This window comes from Neopsephotus bourkii, unplaced genomic scaffold, assembly GCF_033783945.1.
Source record: "Neopsephotus bourkii isolate Nb327-2 ecotype Australia unplaced genomic scaffold, CSIRO-AGI_Nbou_v1 NB_384, whole genome shotgun sequence".
NCBI classification, from domain to species: domain Eukaryota; kingdom Metazoa; phylum Chordata; class Aves; order Psittaciformes; family Psittacidae; genus Neopsephotus; species Neopsephotus bourkii.
The window spans coordinates 942,787-958,125 of record NW_026900889.1 but is presented as its reverse complement, the minus strand read 5'-3'; the positions used below and the strand labels follow the sequence as shown (position 1 = coordinate 958,125).

Here is a 15,339-nt window from a genome sequence, read left to right as displayed (position 1 = left end):
CTGGCAGCAGCCAGTGCTAATGGCAGTTCTGCCTCTGCTGTGCTACACCCGCAGCCCTCGCTGCCCCAGGAGGTCCCCCCATGCCGAGGCGCAGCCAGACATGTGCTCTGCGATGTTCATGCTCCAGGAACACGTTTTGACGAGGTTTTTCTGCTTGGCGGCATCTGTGGTCGGTTTGGAAATTGCTTTATGGTTTTTCTCGAGGGTTTTTCTCAGTGGTTTAGGTCAAGAAGCCCTTCAGTGTTCAAAACATTGCGTTGCAGCTCATCTAAGCGAATGAGAACCAAGTCCCTGTAAGTCATCTTTGTGGCAACTGAATAGCATAGAATCAGGGAACGGTTTGAGTTGGAAGGGACCAACCAGCTCATCCAGTTCCAACCCCCTGCCATGGGCAGGGACACTTTCCATTAGAGCAGCTTGCTCCAAGGCCTGGCATAGAGGAATGGCACCAGGAAGTTCAGCCCAGCAGCTCTATATTTCTTGCACTGAAGTGGAATCATTCCAGCCCCGCTGGGAAGCTCTTGCTGCAGCCTGGATGCTGGCACCAGCTCCCGGCAGCGCCTGCGCCCAGTGTGCTGCGGAGCTTTATTGAGTTTATCCCCACACTTCAGGACAAATCTTTGCTAATAGAGTTCTAATTTCTTCCTTCCTGCTTCCCAGATGCCTCTGTCTCTGTATCCAAATGACAGAAATGGTGAGCAATGTTTTCAAGAAGCTGTTTATTTGCTGGAAAGGCAAATGAGAGGCCCTGCGAGGAGAGGGCTCCTGGCAGCTCTTGTGCCTCTGAAAGCTTCTGGGTTTGTTCTTTTCACAGTGAAAAAGGGAAAAGGAATTTAAAGCTGGAGGTAGCAGGGCACGATAAGGGGATTGTGAGTTCAATAGCGAACGTCGCTTGCCTTCTTCTTGTTCCTTAGAAGTCTGATAACGATGCAGCTGAAGCCTGCGCTGCTCAGCCTGGGTTATGTGCTGTATCTGATCTTCTTATCACTGTTTCCTTCAGCATAACCATGGCTCTTGGGAAAGGGATGTGACAAGTAAGAGAGCCCTGCGAGAGAGCCAAGTTTGGTGCCCAGGTTTCCCCAGGCAGAGGCAGTCTTTGCACATCTTTGCTCTCTTATTCCCTTTGCTCCCATTGTGCATGGTGTCAGCCCTTGGAGCTGAGCTGCTCCGGCCACCCTGTGCCAGCGCCTCAGCACCCTCACAGGGAAGAGCTTCTGCCTAAGAGCTCAGCTCAGTCTCCCCTTGGGCAGGTTCAAGCCATTCCCCTTGGCCTGTCCCTACAGGCCCTTGTCCCAAGCCCCTCTCCAGTTTTGCTGAAAATCAGATGCTTATTTTGCATTTAGGGAAGAAATTAGCCTTTAAGTAGAGTGCTTTGATTGCAAAACCAGGGCTGGCAGTGTCAGATTAGTGTGTGCCGTGAGGGTTCGGTGGTTGAAGGGATGTGGATTTAGTTCTGGATACTTAGGCTGGGTAGCAGCATGTTGGGATTAACGTTCCCAGAAGGGTGACTGTCATCGACTGCGTGTGTTGAGGAGAGGGAGACGTGTGTCTGCTGGTCTGGCAGAGGGAGGCTGCGGAGCTGCTGAAGCAAAGCAGGGCTGTGGGAGGGAGATGCCCACCTGTTCCATCGGTACACCGTTCCATTTTTGGACACATGCACTTTCAGCTCCCATCCCCACAAATGCCAGATTCTCCCTCTCTGCATACCCGGGGTGACCTCGGAGAGTGCGCTATGGATGACAGCGAGCTCCAAGGGAATAGAAGGGCTCGCAGCCCTCTTCTGCTCAGCACTCTGCTTCTGCCTTTGCTGAAGTGCCTGGTCCAGTTGGTGCTGTTCAATAAGTCCAGTTGGTGATGCTCAATGGGTCCACTTGGTGATGCTCAGTCGGTCCAGTTGGCAATGTTCAATAAGTCCAGCTGGTGATGCTCAGTTGGTCCAGTTGGTGCTGTTCAATAAGTCCAGTTGGTGATGCTCAATGAGTCCAGTTGGTGGTGCTCAATAGGTCCATTTGGTGATGCTCAGTCGGTCCACTTGGTGATGCTCAATTAGTCCAGCTGGTGATGCTCAATAGGTTTAAAAACCTGCCACAGCTTTAGAGTCCTGAATGTCTTAAGTCAGACATAAGAGCTCTTTGTTTTCCTAAGCTCTGGGTTGTCGTGGTGCCAATCCCTTAATGTGTGACTGACACTGTCACTGTCTTCTCTTTGCAGTTTGCTGCTTCGTTGTGCACAAGCGGTGCCATGAGTTCGTCACCTTCTCCTGCCCTGGTGCTGATAAAGGCCCTGCCTCGGATGTAAGTACCTGCTTCAGTGCCCTGGGTGAAGGCACAACACGGTGTTTTGTGGGCCATGGTGTTTCACAGCAATTTGGAGACCGTGTTCTTGGCAATGGCAGCTCTGTGCTGTTATTTCACAGGCATCTCGAATTCATTGTTATTCACAGTCGTGGGGGCTCTGAGATTCTGAGACATTTAAAACACTTTCATGTCATCCAATAACTCGCTCTGAGAGCAGGGAGAATGTGTGGGAATGCAGAGACATTTCTGTTTGGGGTTGAGTCTGCAGCTCCCTTTTGTCCCTCGAGCCACAGCCTCAGTTTCCCCATTGGTAAAATGACATTTCCAGGTTCTGCCACCTGAGCTGAGGTTTTAGGTTTGGGCTTAATTAAGATGAATGAAGCAGTAAGGGGTAAAAAGCTGTTTTAAGGCTTTGGCTGATGTGCCCTGGGATGAAGGCGACTCTTCTGGCAGGGTCTGGTTCAGTCCTGATCGATTCCTTTTGCCACAAGTGAAACACCTGAAAGCATTAGCTGTCATTTAAGATGCTCACAGTGCTGCTAGACTAGAGGCAGCCTGGGCAGTGTGCCTGACATCGTTCCTCCTCAGCTCATCCCTTACTCTGAAGGCATCACTGCCCCACATCACTATTTCCACGTTGGTCCTGCATTGCCCCATGGCTCAGCATTACCTGCTCCTCGCTGCAGGGGTCTCCTCACTAAAACCCCGTGCAGGTTTTCAGTCTGTTCCATCTCATCTTGCAGGTTTAATTCAACCCATACATATGTTTGTTCTTCCCAAGGGGGAAACACAGCCCACAGGCACATTTCATGCCTGTGATTTGCATCATCAGCGTTGCTGCGTTTGCTCTGACTCCCTCAGAAAGCACAGCCCAGACCGGGCAGCACCATCAAGGACAGCAGGATTACTGGAAAGCACCAGTTTAGGTGTTCCTATGGGAAAACAGCATTGCTGTGCTTTAAAAGCCTGGAAAACCACCCGAATTCCCGCTGAGTCGATCCCCATCCCGGTTTTCACAAGGCCTTAATTTCCCGGAGCATCCCCGGGCTGCGAGTGGGATTGCTGGAGCAGCACTGCTGCCTGCGGCTCCTCTGCCAGCGCCTCTCGGGTCTGTCTGGCAGTTTGTGTGTTTTCCCGTGGAAACTGGCTAATTTGGGGAACTGCTGGGAGGGAAGGGAGCGAATTGGGGAAACGGCAGCGCTCCACAACTCTCACCCTTCAAAATAGCAGCAGTGGGAGCGGGCGGTGCAACAGGCAGGGAGGGTTGTTTAGCTGAGGCTAAACACACGGTGTCAGTCGCAGGGGTGGTGATAAACGGGGGTTTTGGGGAGGAGGGGGTCAGAGCTGCGGGCAGCCGCTTATAGCGGGGGAGAAGGAGCTGGTGTCTGAGCTGAGCCCTGGCTCCCATCCCTGCCTGGGCTGTGGTACCCAGAGGAGGTGATGGCAGCGGGCAAAAGGCCACCAGCTCCATGGCTGGAAGTGGCCCCTTGCTGCTGCAGCAGCCCCGGGAGCAGGGTGGGTGCTGCAGGATGCTGTGGGTGCCTGTGGGGTGGCAGAGTGTGAACCTGCCCTGGGGTGACGAAGGAGCAGCAGGAAGGTGCCAGTGAAGGCAGCAGGAGGTGGGAATGCTGGAGCTGCTTAACCTTGCTCAAGGAAAATGAGGTTTGGCAGCAGGAGAGCAGGGAGGGCTGTGATCCAGGTGCCAGCTCTGGAGCGCTGACCAGCCTGTCCGCCAGCCTTGATCATCATCATCTGGGCAGCAGCTGCTGGAGCAGCAGCAGGTACCGGGGTTGTGCTTGGCCTGGTTCTGCGCAGCTCTGGCTCAAGTGAATGCAATGCAATTCCAATCTAGAGCAAGCCAGGAGCAGTGAGGAGCCCTTGGGCAGCCTGGTCCTTCCCCCCAGCACAGCCCTTTGATCCTGGGCCAGCAGCTTTCCTATAGCTTGAACCTGCCTGAGGGGAGACTGAGCTGAGCTCTTAGGCAGAAGCTCTTCCCTGTGAGGGTGCTGAGGCGCTGGCACAGGGTGCCCAGAGAAGCTGTGGCTGCCCCATCCCTGGCAGTGCTCAAGGCCAGGTTGGACACAGGGGCTTGGAGCAAGCTGCTCCAGTGGAAGGGATCCCTGCCTGTGGCAGGGGCTGGAGCTGGAGCAGCTTTAAGGTCCCTTCCACACAAACCAGGCTGGGGTTCTACACATGCCTCCTGCCCTGTGGTTGTCCAGCTGGCGATGGGTTACTGCGGGCAGCCTCTGCCTGAGATGGGAAAGGTCTAAATTACCTCTAACTTGTCACATTTTGAGGGGCCACTTGATACCAGGGCACAAGAAAAGCTTTTAACCAGCTTCTCTATTGCTTGCTCTTACTGCTAGGTGAGGCTTGCTACCGTGGCTGAAGGAGCAGACAGGTAAAAGCCACCAGGCTGGCGTGAACTGATTCGTTTCTGATCCTTTCTAAAGATGGATAAAGGACTGCAGATGCTTGGGAGTTAAAGCAAGGAGCAGAAATGGCCTTTTTGTAACTGCTCTTTTCTCTGTTCAGCAGAGCCCTCTGGTTTGTGCCCTGCACAACTGTTCCCTGGGCTGTAGCAGGGGATTCATGCAGAGCAAGCATCGTTCCTTCAGCGCTGTCAATCAAGTTTCTTACAGTGCTATAATCCTTAAGGAGCTTTGAATCAGGAGATGTAAAACTACTCTAGCGAGCAGCAATGCCCTGTCTGCTTTGGGAATGCTTCATGTTGAACTGATGATGCAGAGCTTGAGCCCTCCTCTGCTCTGCTCTTGCCAGTAACCACAGCATGGTTATCGGAGCGACTGATGCTGTCAGGCACTGGTGGCATCTGGGTTGTGGCGGTGATAGCTCTGCCCTGTCTCATTTGCTGCAGCAGTCTGCTGACCGCCTTTCCTGGCACAAATAATTAATATCCAATGTAATCCTGCAGAAAGAATGAGCTTAATTTATTGCATTTGTTTAAACCTCGCAGTGTGCTCATCCATAGCGGGCCACGTGACTGCTGAGCTGGGGAGGGAAGGGCTGCTCAGTGAGATGGCATCTGCAGGGGCAGGAGAGGCTGGGGATGCAGGGGAGGGATGGATCCCAGCCTGGCTGGAGCTCTCAGTGCCAGCTGGCTGCTGGGTTTCATCCCTAGAGCTGCTCTTTTCTGGTATTCCACTCACGGAGCCAAGGGAAATATACATCAAAGCCAAAAAGGATTTCTATCTTTGCTCCTTGATCTCTGTATCTTGTGGCACTTGAGAATCAAGGAGAGAACAGTTTTGTGTCCTGTAAAGTGCTTATGGTGCATATGGATGCTTAATTTTAAACACCCAAGTAATACCAGTTACTTAAAATGAGTCTGTTTGAAGTTAAGTACGTGCTTAAGTCTACAGGGGGGTTTGTGCATGTGTCAAGCAGCCAAGGGGTGCTGGCACTTTATGCTTTTTGGAGCATGACCAAGTACGTGAAGAGCAGTGAAATGTCAATGGTAACAGAAAGACTTGCACTAATCCTGCTCTGGAGCAGGTTCTGTTTGATCTGGTTATGTATGAACCTCCTTGAGGAGAGCGTGCGTGTGTTTAACCTCACCAAGCCCACTGAATAGGAGCCTTCCATCTAGGAGAGGACTCATTATGCACTGATAGAGGGCCTCTGAGGAAAAGAGAATGAAAACTAATTGCTTCTCGCAATGGAGAATGAAGCTGGAGCTGTAAATGCTGGTACTGAAGACACCGGGGCTGCTTTCATGCTGGACTGCTTTGAAGTCATGGCAGGACATGGCTTTTCCTGATGGTTGGAGATGCGACGGTGGGTCGGTGATCTGGGTGGTGCTGCTGCTGAGGAGTGCTCCTGGTGCATGGTACAGGCTCGCTGAGGGCAGATTTTACCAGTTCCTCCTCTGTCTGAACCTATGTTATGCTGAGCTGTGAAGCACTGGTGATGAGGGCTACGTGGTTTACCCACACTGCATTGCTGTCCTGGGCTACCACGGCTGTGTGATGTGCATGGGGTTGGAACTAGAGGAAGTATGAGGTCCCTTCCAACTCAAACTATTCCATGATCCCTCCAAAAGGCCTGAGCTCCACGTACCTTTCACATTAACGTGCTCTCAGGTCCCTCCCCAGCCTCCCAAAGTGACCACTTGTGAGCTGTCCTGCCCAGCAGGACCAGTATCACTCTGTGGGTCATCATGACAAGCTCTGATGCTCCCATGCTCTCCTGTTCACAGGAGGCAGAGCGAGCGTGACCATTCAAGCTGAAGCTTCCTCAAGTATGACAAGGTCTTCAGGAGCTGAAGTCGGGCGTGTGTAATGTAATGCAGTTGGCAAACCTAATTATAGTAGGAGCTATTAGTAGAATGCATAATTATTTAAATTGTAGACAAAATAATCATTAAAATGACCTTCTTTGCCTTATCCTGGTAAAGGTCATCTAATCAGGATGCATTAATAAATCCCAGAGCTGCTCTGGGTAGGTAACGGGCCAATGTAGCTTCATTGCAAATCTGCATTCCGTTTTCCCACTGTTGGCAGCTTTAGAGGGTTTCTGTGATGCTGTCACCACGGTGCCTTTGGTCTTTCTAGGCTCTGGTTGCTGGAGATCAACATCAGTTTGTCTCTATCTTGGGCTCCTCCTTCCTCAGATAGCTCTGGAGATGGGTGTTTGTGCAGAGGAAAGTATTGTTGCCACTCGGGCTTAGGAGAGTGTGGGTCATACAGGTGGTGTTAGCCTGATGTGGTCTTCCCAGCATTGGTACGTGGTCGTTCTGCCCATGCACAGCATCACCGGATCCAAGCTGACACCTGTAGCCCCATGCAGAGGCGCGTTCTGCTTTCCCAAGTTTGGTCTCTTCTCTTAGAGGATTTGGGAGATGTGGGCTGGCAGCAGTTAGCAATGAGAATAACTGAGGATGCCATTTGTAGTACCTAAAAACTAGCAGCTTGTTCAAGATTTTCCTTTCTGGGGTTAGGGATGCCTGTTGCCATGTAGTGCCTTTGCACAGGGTAACATCATGGGGCTGTAAGCAAGCTCTGCCTGTTGAGGGTGGGATGTGCAGCCACTTCCCTTCCTTCTGACATGCCCATTGAGCCAGAACATTCCTAAAGACCCCAAGCACCTTCCTGCCCAGCTCTTGCCTTAGGGAGGGGGATCCTGATCTCTCCTCGCATCCTGCGTACCCTTGGGATGCACCAGGCCTGGTGCATGAGCCGATCCTCACAGCCCTGCTGCAGCTTGCTGCTCTCCCTTGTCTTGCTAATGAAGTTCTCCATCTCGTGGTGTGCCATCTGCCCCTTGACGAGGGCACATGCTCGCTGCTCCTGCCAGCCGCTGACAGCTCCCGTGGGATGAAGATGTCTCTGCCTTGCTCCCCCCCAGCACCTTCTGGTGCTTCCCTGGGCGCTGCTGGAGCCCGGCTTCTCCTCCTGCCAGCCTGCACATGCCTTCAGCCCCGACACTCAGAAGCTGCTCTTGTTTCCTTGGCGTCTGTATGTGTCTAGTTTTGCCTGTTAAGATTCCAGCCCCTCTGGTTGAAGGAGGGGGCTTGGGATGGCTGGATCGGAGCTGGGTTTGTGCAGAGCATCACCATGAGGAGGACGGTGGGGTAGATGGTACCAGATGGGGGTCCTGTGGGCATGGGGGGCTTCTCTGTGCTGCTTCAGGCCACCCTGAGGCTGCAGGGAGCAGGGAAGCACTGTGGGAGCCCCATTCTTTCAGAGTTTGTGCTGTAATGAAATGACTCTCGAGGTACGTGAAGGATAACAAACATTTCTGAATGATGCTTTGCTGCTAACGCTGCTTGGGGGAAAAAAGCTGAGTTTGGCTTTTTCTCTTGTGCTGCTGGGTGAAAGAGTGCGTTTTATTCAGTGTTGGCAGCAGCAGGAGAAGAATAACTGTCATCCATAGCCCTCTGCAGTTGTCTGACTAGCAGATGAGGTCTTCTGTCAATAAAAATGTACTCACTCGCTGGAAGCTGTCATGGGAAGCTGTCAAGGGCAGGTTTTATCCGGGGCTGGGTGTTTGACATGGAAGCAGCCCAAGCTGTGATGCTGCTGCTGTGTTGCCGGCTGTGCTCGGGGACCACTTGCCCTTCCGCAGCCAAGGTCTGGGCAGAGGAGCTGCCTGCACTGCTGTGCCCTCGGGCTCTGTGCTGGGAGGCTGTAACCACAGCAGTAATGCTGGTACCACTTGCTGGTGCAGGGGTGGCAAACTCTCTTTAGGATGTGGCTCCCAAGGAGTTCAGTACTGGCAGAAAAGATGCTCGAGTGATGGACCCCAGACCTTTGTCCTCTTGCCATGACCAGGGCCTGTGTTTCCCTCCTGTGTGTAACCTCCTTTCAATGCAGCCCCTATGGTTTCTTTTCATTGGAGCCAAGACCCACTGCTCGTTTGCTTGTTCCTTAACTTCCTTGCATGGTTTTTGCTGGGATTTGGAGCTGTTTCTCCAGCCCTGAGCAGGCAGGTGGGAAGGTGCGGGAGGTGCAGCATCCTTGGCTTCTGGCTGCAGGTCCCAAACAGGATAGTGCCGGTGAGTGCTGCTTGAGAACCTGTCCTGGCCAACAGCACAGGGGTCCCAGTTCTGGTGACCACTGTCATATTCAGTTCATCTTCCTCACTGTCTCCTGGCTTCAGTAAGAAGAACTGGCACAAACCAAGGTTGCTGCCCGGAGCTCCCATTGACATCCCTGACCCAGCCTTTTACAGCCTATTCTTTCCCTGGAAGGAAGGAGGGGCTTTTCTCTCCTTCATCACCTTTAGAGTCACTGTCAGGCCACTTCTGTATGTGCTGAAGGTGTTCTCTGCATAACGGAGGGGATTTTCCCAGGGGAAATGTTGGAACAAAGCACGAGGTTTCTGGTTTTATGTCTGCTGCCTGGGTTTCAGTAGGTGCAGGCACTAAGCTCATGCTGTGTTCTATTTGCTCTGCTATTATGCGGCTTAAAATTGCCAGAAAACTCGCTTTGAAATAGTCTCTTCCCATGAACTGTGTTAATTCTTCTTTGGAAAAGGCAGTTTAAAGCTTTCTCTGCACTGCAATGGGGAAATAGGGGCAAGTCATCCTGCAGCAAACCTCTGGGGCTGTTGTGTGGGGTCCAGCAACTGTCAGTACAACGGATTAAAGCAGCATCAGCCATCGGCTGGGCTCTTGGCTTCCTGGGGACCGCAGGGCACCAGCCCCTGCTGAAGGGCTGGTGATGGGACCTGGGATCGGGGGAGGCTTTATTTGCATGAGGGAATAGAAGACATTTCAGTGCCCTTCACGTGTGACTGGTTGTAGGGATGGACCCAAGTGAGCTGGGTGTGCTTTACAAGTGTTTTATGGCTCAGACTGCTGGGTCTGAGGAAGGGTCTGGGCCTCCCCCTGCATCCCGCATCCTCCCTGCACCAGGAGAGGCAACACTGATGCAGTGCAGAAGAGACAAAACCCAGGCAGCCTCCAGCCCAGGGTTTGCACCGTGGGTATGACAGAGGGCTGCTGCCCTTGCCAGGACACGGACTTGGCATGGGGAATAGCTGAAGCCAAACGCCCTTGCTTGTCGTGCAGCGTGGTGCTGCTCTGCTCTGCTCTCCCCCCTTGGCTTACCGCTGTGTGCTGAGCCGCTGCCCAGGCAGGCTGCTGCACAAGAGCAAAGGGATCCTGGCTCCCGTGAGCAGCACATAAATTGTCCTTCTGATCAATGCCACCCGCTGCCTGCCCGCAAGGAACCGCTGAGCAGCAGCTCCTGCATCAGCATCTCCATCAGGGTCCAGCGGGAGGTGCCTGACATTGGTGTGGTCCTGCAGCGAGCTCAGGGGTGGGTATGACCCTGAAGGATGGTGCAGGTGACTGCTGAGCCTGGGGAAGGCTCTGGCGGGGCTGTGCTCACAGTGCCTCAGAGGCCAGGGTTTGGTTGCTTGCTCAGGAATCACGTTTCTTGTGCTCCTGGGAGAGCAGGAGAGCTGGGGCTGCTGCAGGCATCACACACAGACCCCATACCCAGCACAGTGGGGTGGGAGCAGCAAGAGGTGTGTGGGGCTCTGGGGAGAGCCAGGGTCTGCAAGGTTTGCGCTGCAGGTCAGGGATGCAGGACATCAAGGATGCGATACTGCACTGGCTCATTTCAGACCTGAGACCTGCTGTCAAGCTGAGAAGCAGAAGCCACCTTTAATGGGTCATTGTAGGGTACGAGGTTGAAGCCAACAGCTCCTTTCCTTTCCTTGGACTCGTTCAGGCTCGCATCCTCAAGACACCCATCACTCCCCTTGCAGCATCACGGGTCTGTGGCAGCGCTGATTCCAAAGGTCAGAGCCTCGCAGTGCAGTAAAACTCTCCTAATGGTGTTACTGAGCTCTCTTCCGAAGAAGAGCTCCTCTGCCCTGCTCCTCTGTGCTGGCAGGATGCAGGAGGAACGCTTCTCCTTTTCTTGGCAAACTTCTTTTTAATCGTTCTTGGTGTAAGTGTCAGCATCTGCAAGCACGGGGACCTCGTCATCCCTGTCTCTGTGCTACAAAAATAGGCTCTTTGTAAAATGACTTCAGCCTGGGTCGAAAATGATATCCAGGCTTTCCAGTTTCTGGCACCTTCTAAAGCCCTGGTCAAGGTGAAACAGGGCCCTCACACCAGAGAAGCAGTTCTGCCTCCCTGTGCCTGGCTGCATCCATCACCCTCATACCCTTTGGGCTCTGGGTGCTGGGTCAATCTGGAACACAGCCCTTGGGGTGGGAGCGGAAGGTGAAGCCCTTTAGGGGTCCAGCTCACTCTGAGCAAGGCTGGGATGCTGATGGAGCAGTTTGGAAGATGCTGTTGCTGCAGCAGCATGGCTCAGTGTACGCTTTGCTTTTCTGGCTCTGGTTTTTTTAACTTCCATTTCCAGTGGGAATTTAACATCCTTCACATGAATTGTCTCATTTTGCATTAAGCTTGTGGTTTGTTGGTTTTTTTCCTTTATGAATGACTAAAGCTTTCATTTGCCTAAACAGGAATATCTGTTTCTAGAAGGGAGCACAGAAACTGGAGCGCTCGGGGGCGATCCCTCCCTGTGTCACACGCTGGGGTTTAGCACGTGGCTTCTGCTATTGCTGCCCCCGTGGCATCAACCCCATCCTACTGCTGAAGGGGGTGAGACGATGCCTGAGCACCCCGGGGTGTCCTCTGCAGCCATGCCCAGGGCTCTGCAAGGTGCAGAGGACTCAGGGGGGCCTGATGGCTCCCTACAACTGCCTGACAGGAGGATGGAGCCAGGAGGGGCTGGGCTCTGCTCCCAAGGAACAAGGGATGGGACAAGAGGAACCGGCCTCAAGCTGCACCAGGGCAGGTTTAGATGGAGCTGAGGAACAATTCCTGCCCCAGAGGGTGCTCAGGCATTGGAACAGGCTGCCCAGGGCAGGGCTGCAGGCACCGTCCCTGCAAGTGTTCACACCCCATGGAGACAAGGCCCTCAGTGCCATGGGAGATGGGCAAAGCTGCTTATGGGGATGTCCCTGAGCTGCTGCTCAAGCAGAGCTCAGGTCATAAAATCAAGTTTTCAGAGGCTTACAGCACGTCCAGTGCAGGGATTGCACTAACCCTGTAAGCCTCTTAGGAGGGGTGTGCTCATCCTGGTGTCCCTTTGGGCAGCAGTGCTCAGTGGTACCTGCCTGTAGCACTGCACTCGTCATGGGCTGCCCGGCTCCAGCCCTCTGCCTGCAGTCTGCCTACCGAAGCTTTCATTTCCACGCCTCTTGTAGCCTGAAACCCAGGCTGAAGTGTTCTGTGTTCTGTTACATGCCTGGGGAAGGCTGAATGGTGCTGTGTCACTCCTTTTGGTAGCTGGGGCTGTCCAGAAGCCAGGTTAAACATGAACCCTCATCCTCTCTGCCTTCCAGCTGACACACAAGCTACCGGACAGAGCTAAGCTCTGCTCTGCACATAGGATCACTTTGCTTAGGGTAAGATGTGAGATGATTTCAGTTTCAGATACAATAAACTTGCTGAAGCGTGTGCCTAATCCCTGGCACTCGACAGACTGAATCAAATGAAGCTCCGTTACTTTTCCGCCTTCCTGGTATCACTCAAGTTATCAGTGGTGCTGTGAAATAATGCAGAATATGAAGTGATTAACGTGACTGGAAGGCTGGGTGCATAGTGGTAGGCAAATGAATTGGAATGGGGGAGGTGATGCATTGGCAGCTCTGTTATAGCTCCATTCTGGCTCCACTCTTTATTTATTTACGTGGCTCACAGTGCCCTGTAAAGGTGTCTTTCCTAACACCCGGGCTCCTTTCCAGGCCATTAAAAAGCCACTGAGCTCAAATGGCCAAGCCGGGAGCTGTGCCTCATCCCTAACCCTGCAATTAACCTGAGATGAGACGAAGCCAGCAGCTTCTCACCGTAATCCTCCTCCTCTCCTGTGTGTGATGCTGCCTGCACCCTACTCTGCAGCGCTGAGCTGCTCTGGGCTCCCTTGCAGGAGCAGCACTGCCTGCCCCAGTGTGGTCCCTGTAAGGTTCCTATGTAACCTCATGTTGTCTTCAAAGTGCTCAGCGCTGGTCTGAATAACCGAGGTTTGATCAGGGCTTCCAGAATTGTCTTGTCTTGCCTGGAAGATACCAAGAAACACCAAATCCTTGGTCTGCCTCAGTCATTTCTTCCCATGGTTGGTCCCTTTTGAGGTCGTTTCTCCGAGGGATGGAGCAGCTCTGCTCTGGAGCCAGGCTGAGAGAGCTGGGCTGGGGCAGCCTGGAGAAGAGAAGGCTCCTCAAGGGGAGACCTTAGAGCAGCTCCAGTGCCTAAAGGGGCTGCAGGAAACCTGGAGAGGGGCTTGGGACAAGGGCCTGTAGGGACAGGCCAAGGGGAATGGCTTGAACCTGCCCGAGGGGAGACTGAGCTGAGCTCTTAGGCAGAAGCTCTTCCCTGTGAGGGTGCTGAGGCGCTGGCACAGGGTGCCCAGAGAAGCTGTGGCTGCCCCATCCCTGGCAGTGCTCAAGGCCAGGTTGGACACAGGGGCTTGGAGCAAGCTGCTCCAGTGGAAGGGGTCCCTGCCCATGGCAGGGGTTGGAGCTGGATGAGCTTTACGGTCCCTTCCAGCACAAACCATTCCATGGTTCTGTAGATCCCTGTTGGAGTAGAGGAGCCCTGTTTGCAAGGTGGCTGTGCAGGACTGCAGCCAGTGTCCAGGATAAAGCTGTGCCTCCTGGTTTACATGTTCTGCTGTTGCAGGAAATCTCCTGTTGGTTTTAAGAAAGCTCAAAATACCCAAGTAGTATTTGACTAAGCAGCTCAGCTCCCTGGAGCGTGCTGGGGAGGGTTTAGCACTGGAGCACAAAGGTGTTCACTGGGTACCATTAATACAGATGGAAGTAGCGGGTGGCTTTTTCTGTTTTACATGGAAGTTGAGTAGGGTCCAGCCCTTGTGCTGTTTCTTAGGCACTAATTTCACCTGGTGCTTTCTATGCTAAGGCCAAGTTATTTAAAAGCAGTGAATCGCCAGAGAAGCCAACGCGTTGCTTTCTTATTGTTATGGCAACACATCCAAGGAGTAATAACGCTGGATCTTGGCGACTGTTGGAAAAGGTCCACATCAGTCGGTGGCAGTTGAGTGAAGTCCATTAACAGCACCTCCGTAGCCAGCTGGCGTGTGAAACGTGGAGAGCGGTGGGGCCCTGCCAATGTTTAATGCAAGTTTATAATCCTCATCGTGTGTTTTCCTCCCAGGATCCCCGGAGCAAACACAAGTTTAAAATCCACACGTACTCCAGCCCCACCTTCTGTGACCACTGCGGGTCGTTGCTCTATGGGCTCATTCACCAGGGGATGAAATGTGACAGTAAGTGATGGAACAACTCCTGCAGCCATGGGGGGCTCTGGCACCCCAAGGTCCTGGGCAGGGCCTCCCCCACATCATCTTTCCCTTTACACAGCCTCCCCACATCATCTCCCCCCTCTCAGCATCCTTCACATCATCCCCACAGCATCCCTATATTTTCCTCCACAGCATCCCTGCATCCTTCCAATCTTCCCGCATCCCTTCTCCAGCTCTCACAGAGCTGGCTCCGACTGACACCCCGTGGCCATGCTGGCTGCAGTGAGACAGCCTCTGCAAAGCGTTTTGCTCTGCAAACTGGGAGAATTATTGTCCAAAGAGGAGGAAATGGGGGATGAAAGAACAGGGAGAGGATGGAGAGGGAGAGATCAGTTATTTTCCATGTTAATCTTGTACATTCCTATTTAAAAGGACTGTGAATACACAGCTCTGCTTCCGTGCTCGTGCTGCCGGCGGGGAGCAGCACACTCTGCTGCTTGCCATGTGCTGCCTTTCCCATAAATATAGAAGCTTGCTGACTGTTGTGGGAACAGTGTATTCATTATCACCTTTAAAATGTTAGCAAGTGGAAAGGAATTTCTTTAGAATAAAAAATTACAGATATATATTTATATATTTTATACATATGTAGCTTTCTATACACGTGTATATGAATGCACATACACAGGTGATATTTAATGCCCCCTGTCAGCTCCTGGTGAACCCACTCAGTACCCAGCATTGCACCATGGGTATGGAGGAGAAGTCTAACAAACCAGCAGAATTCAAGTAAAAGGGCTGAAATCCTTTAATCTCCATGGGTAAGACCCAGAGCTGGGGGTGGTGGTGGGTCCCTGTGTCCTGGCAGGGCTCTCCCAGTCTGCAGCTGCATTTGAAGCTCCATTTGCTGCATGTTTACCCCAGAATCCCTTAAAGCATCCCCTTTTAAAGCGAGGACAAGCTCTCCCCCATCCCCTCACACCCTGTGAGCTGGGGCAGAGGTGACCCCAGCCCTGACTGTCCCTTTCCTCCTGTCCACCCCGCAGCCTGCATGATGAACGTGCACAAGCGCTGCGTGATGAACGTGCCCAGCCTGTGCGGGACGGACCACACCGAGCGCCGCGGCCGCATCTACATCAGGGCTGACATCGAGAAGGACGTGCTCACTGTTGTAGGTAGGTGTGAGACCCAGGCGAGGCGGGACAAGGCTTTTGGGGGTGGCAGAAAGTTCCTCTGTTTCGCTGTGCCATGGGAACAAGCATGTGGTTTGGGCTGTGCTGTGAACATCCCTT

At 53.0% G+C, this 15,339-nt stretch overlaps 1 protein-coding gene across 2 annotated transcripts in view; it reads left to right on the top strand.

The window, feature by feature from the left end:
* The window catches only part of PRKCB (protein kinase C beta), a 103,475-nt gene that overhangs the window by 38,169 nt on the left and 49,967 nt on the right, over nt 1-15,339 (top strand). For both annotated transcript variants that reach the window (XM_061349145.1, XM_061349144.1), the window contains exons 3-5: nt 2,212-2,294; nt 13,960-14,071; nt 15,094-15,222. In XM_061349145.1, coding sequence (XP_061205129.1) covers nt 2,212-2,294; nt 13,960-14,071; nt 15,094-15,222 — 324 coding nt within the window. The remainder of the gene's footprint in view (nt 1-2,211; nt 2,295-13,959; nt 14,072-15,093; nt 15,223-15,339) is intronic.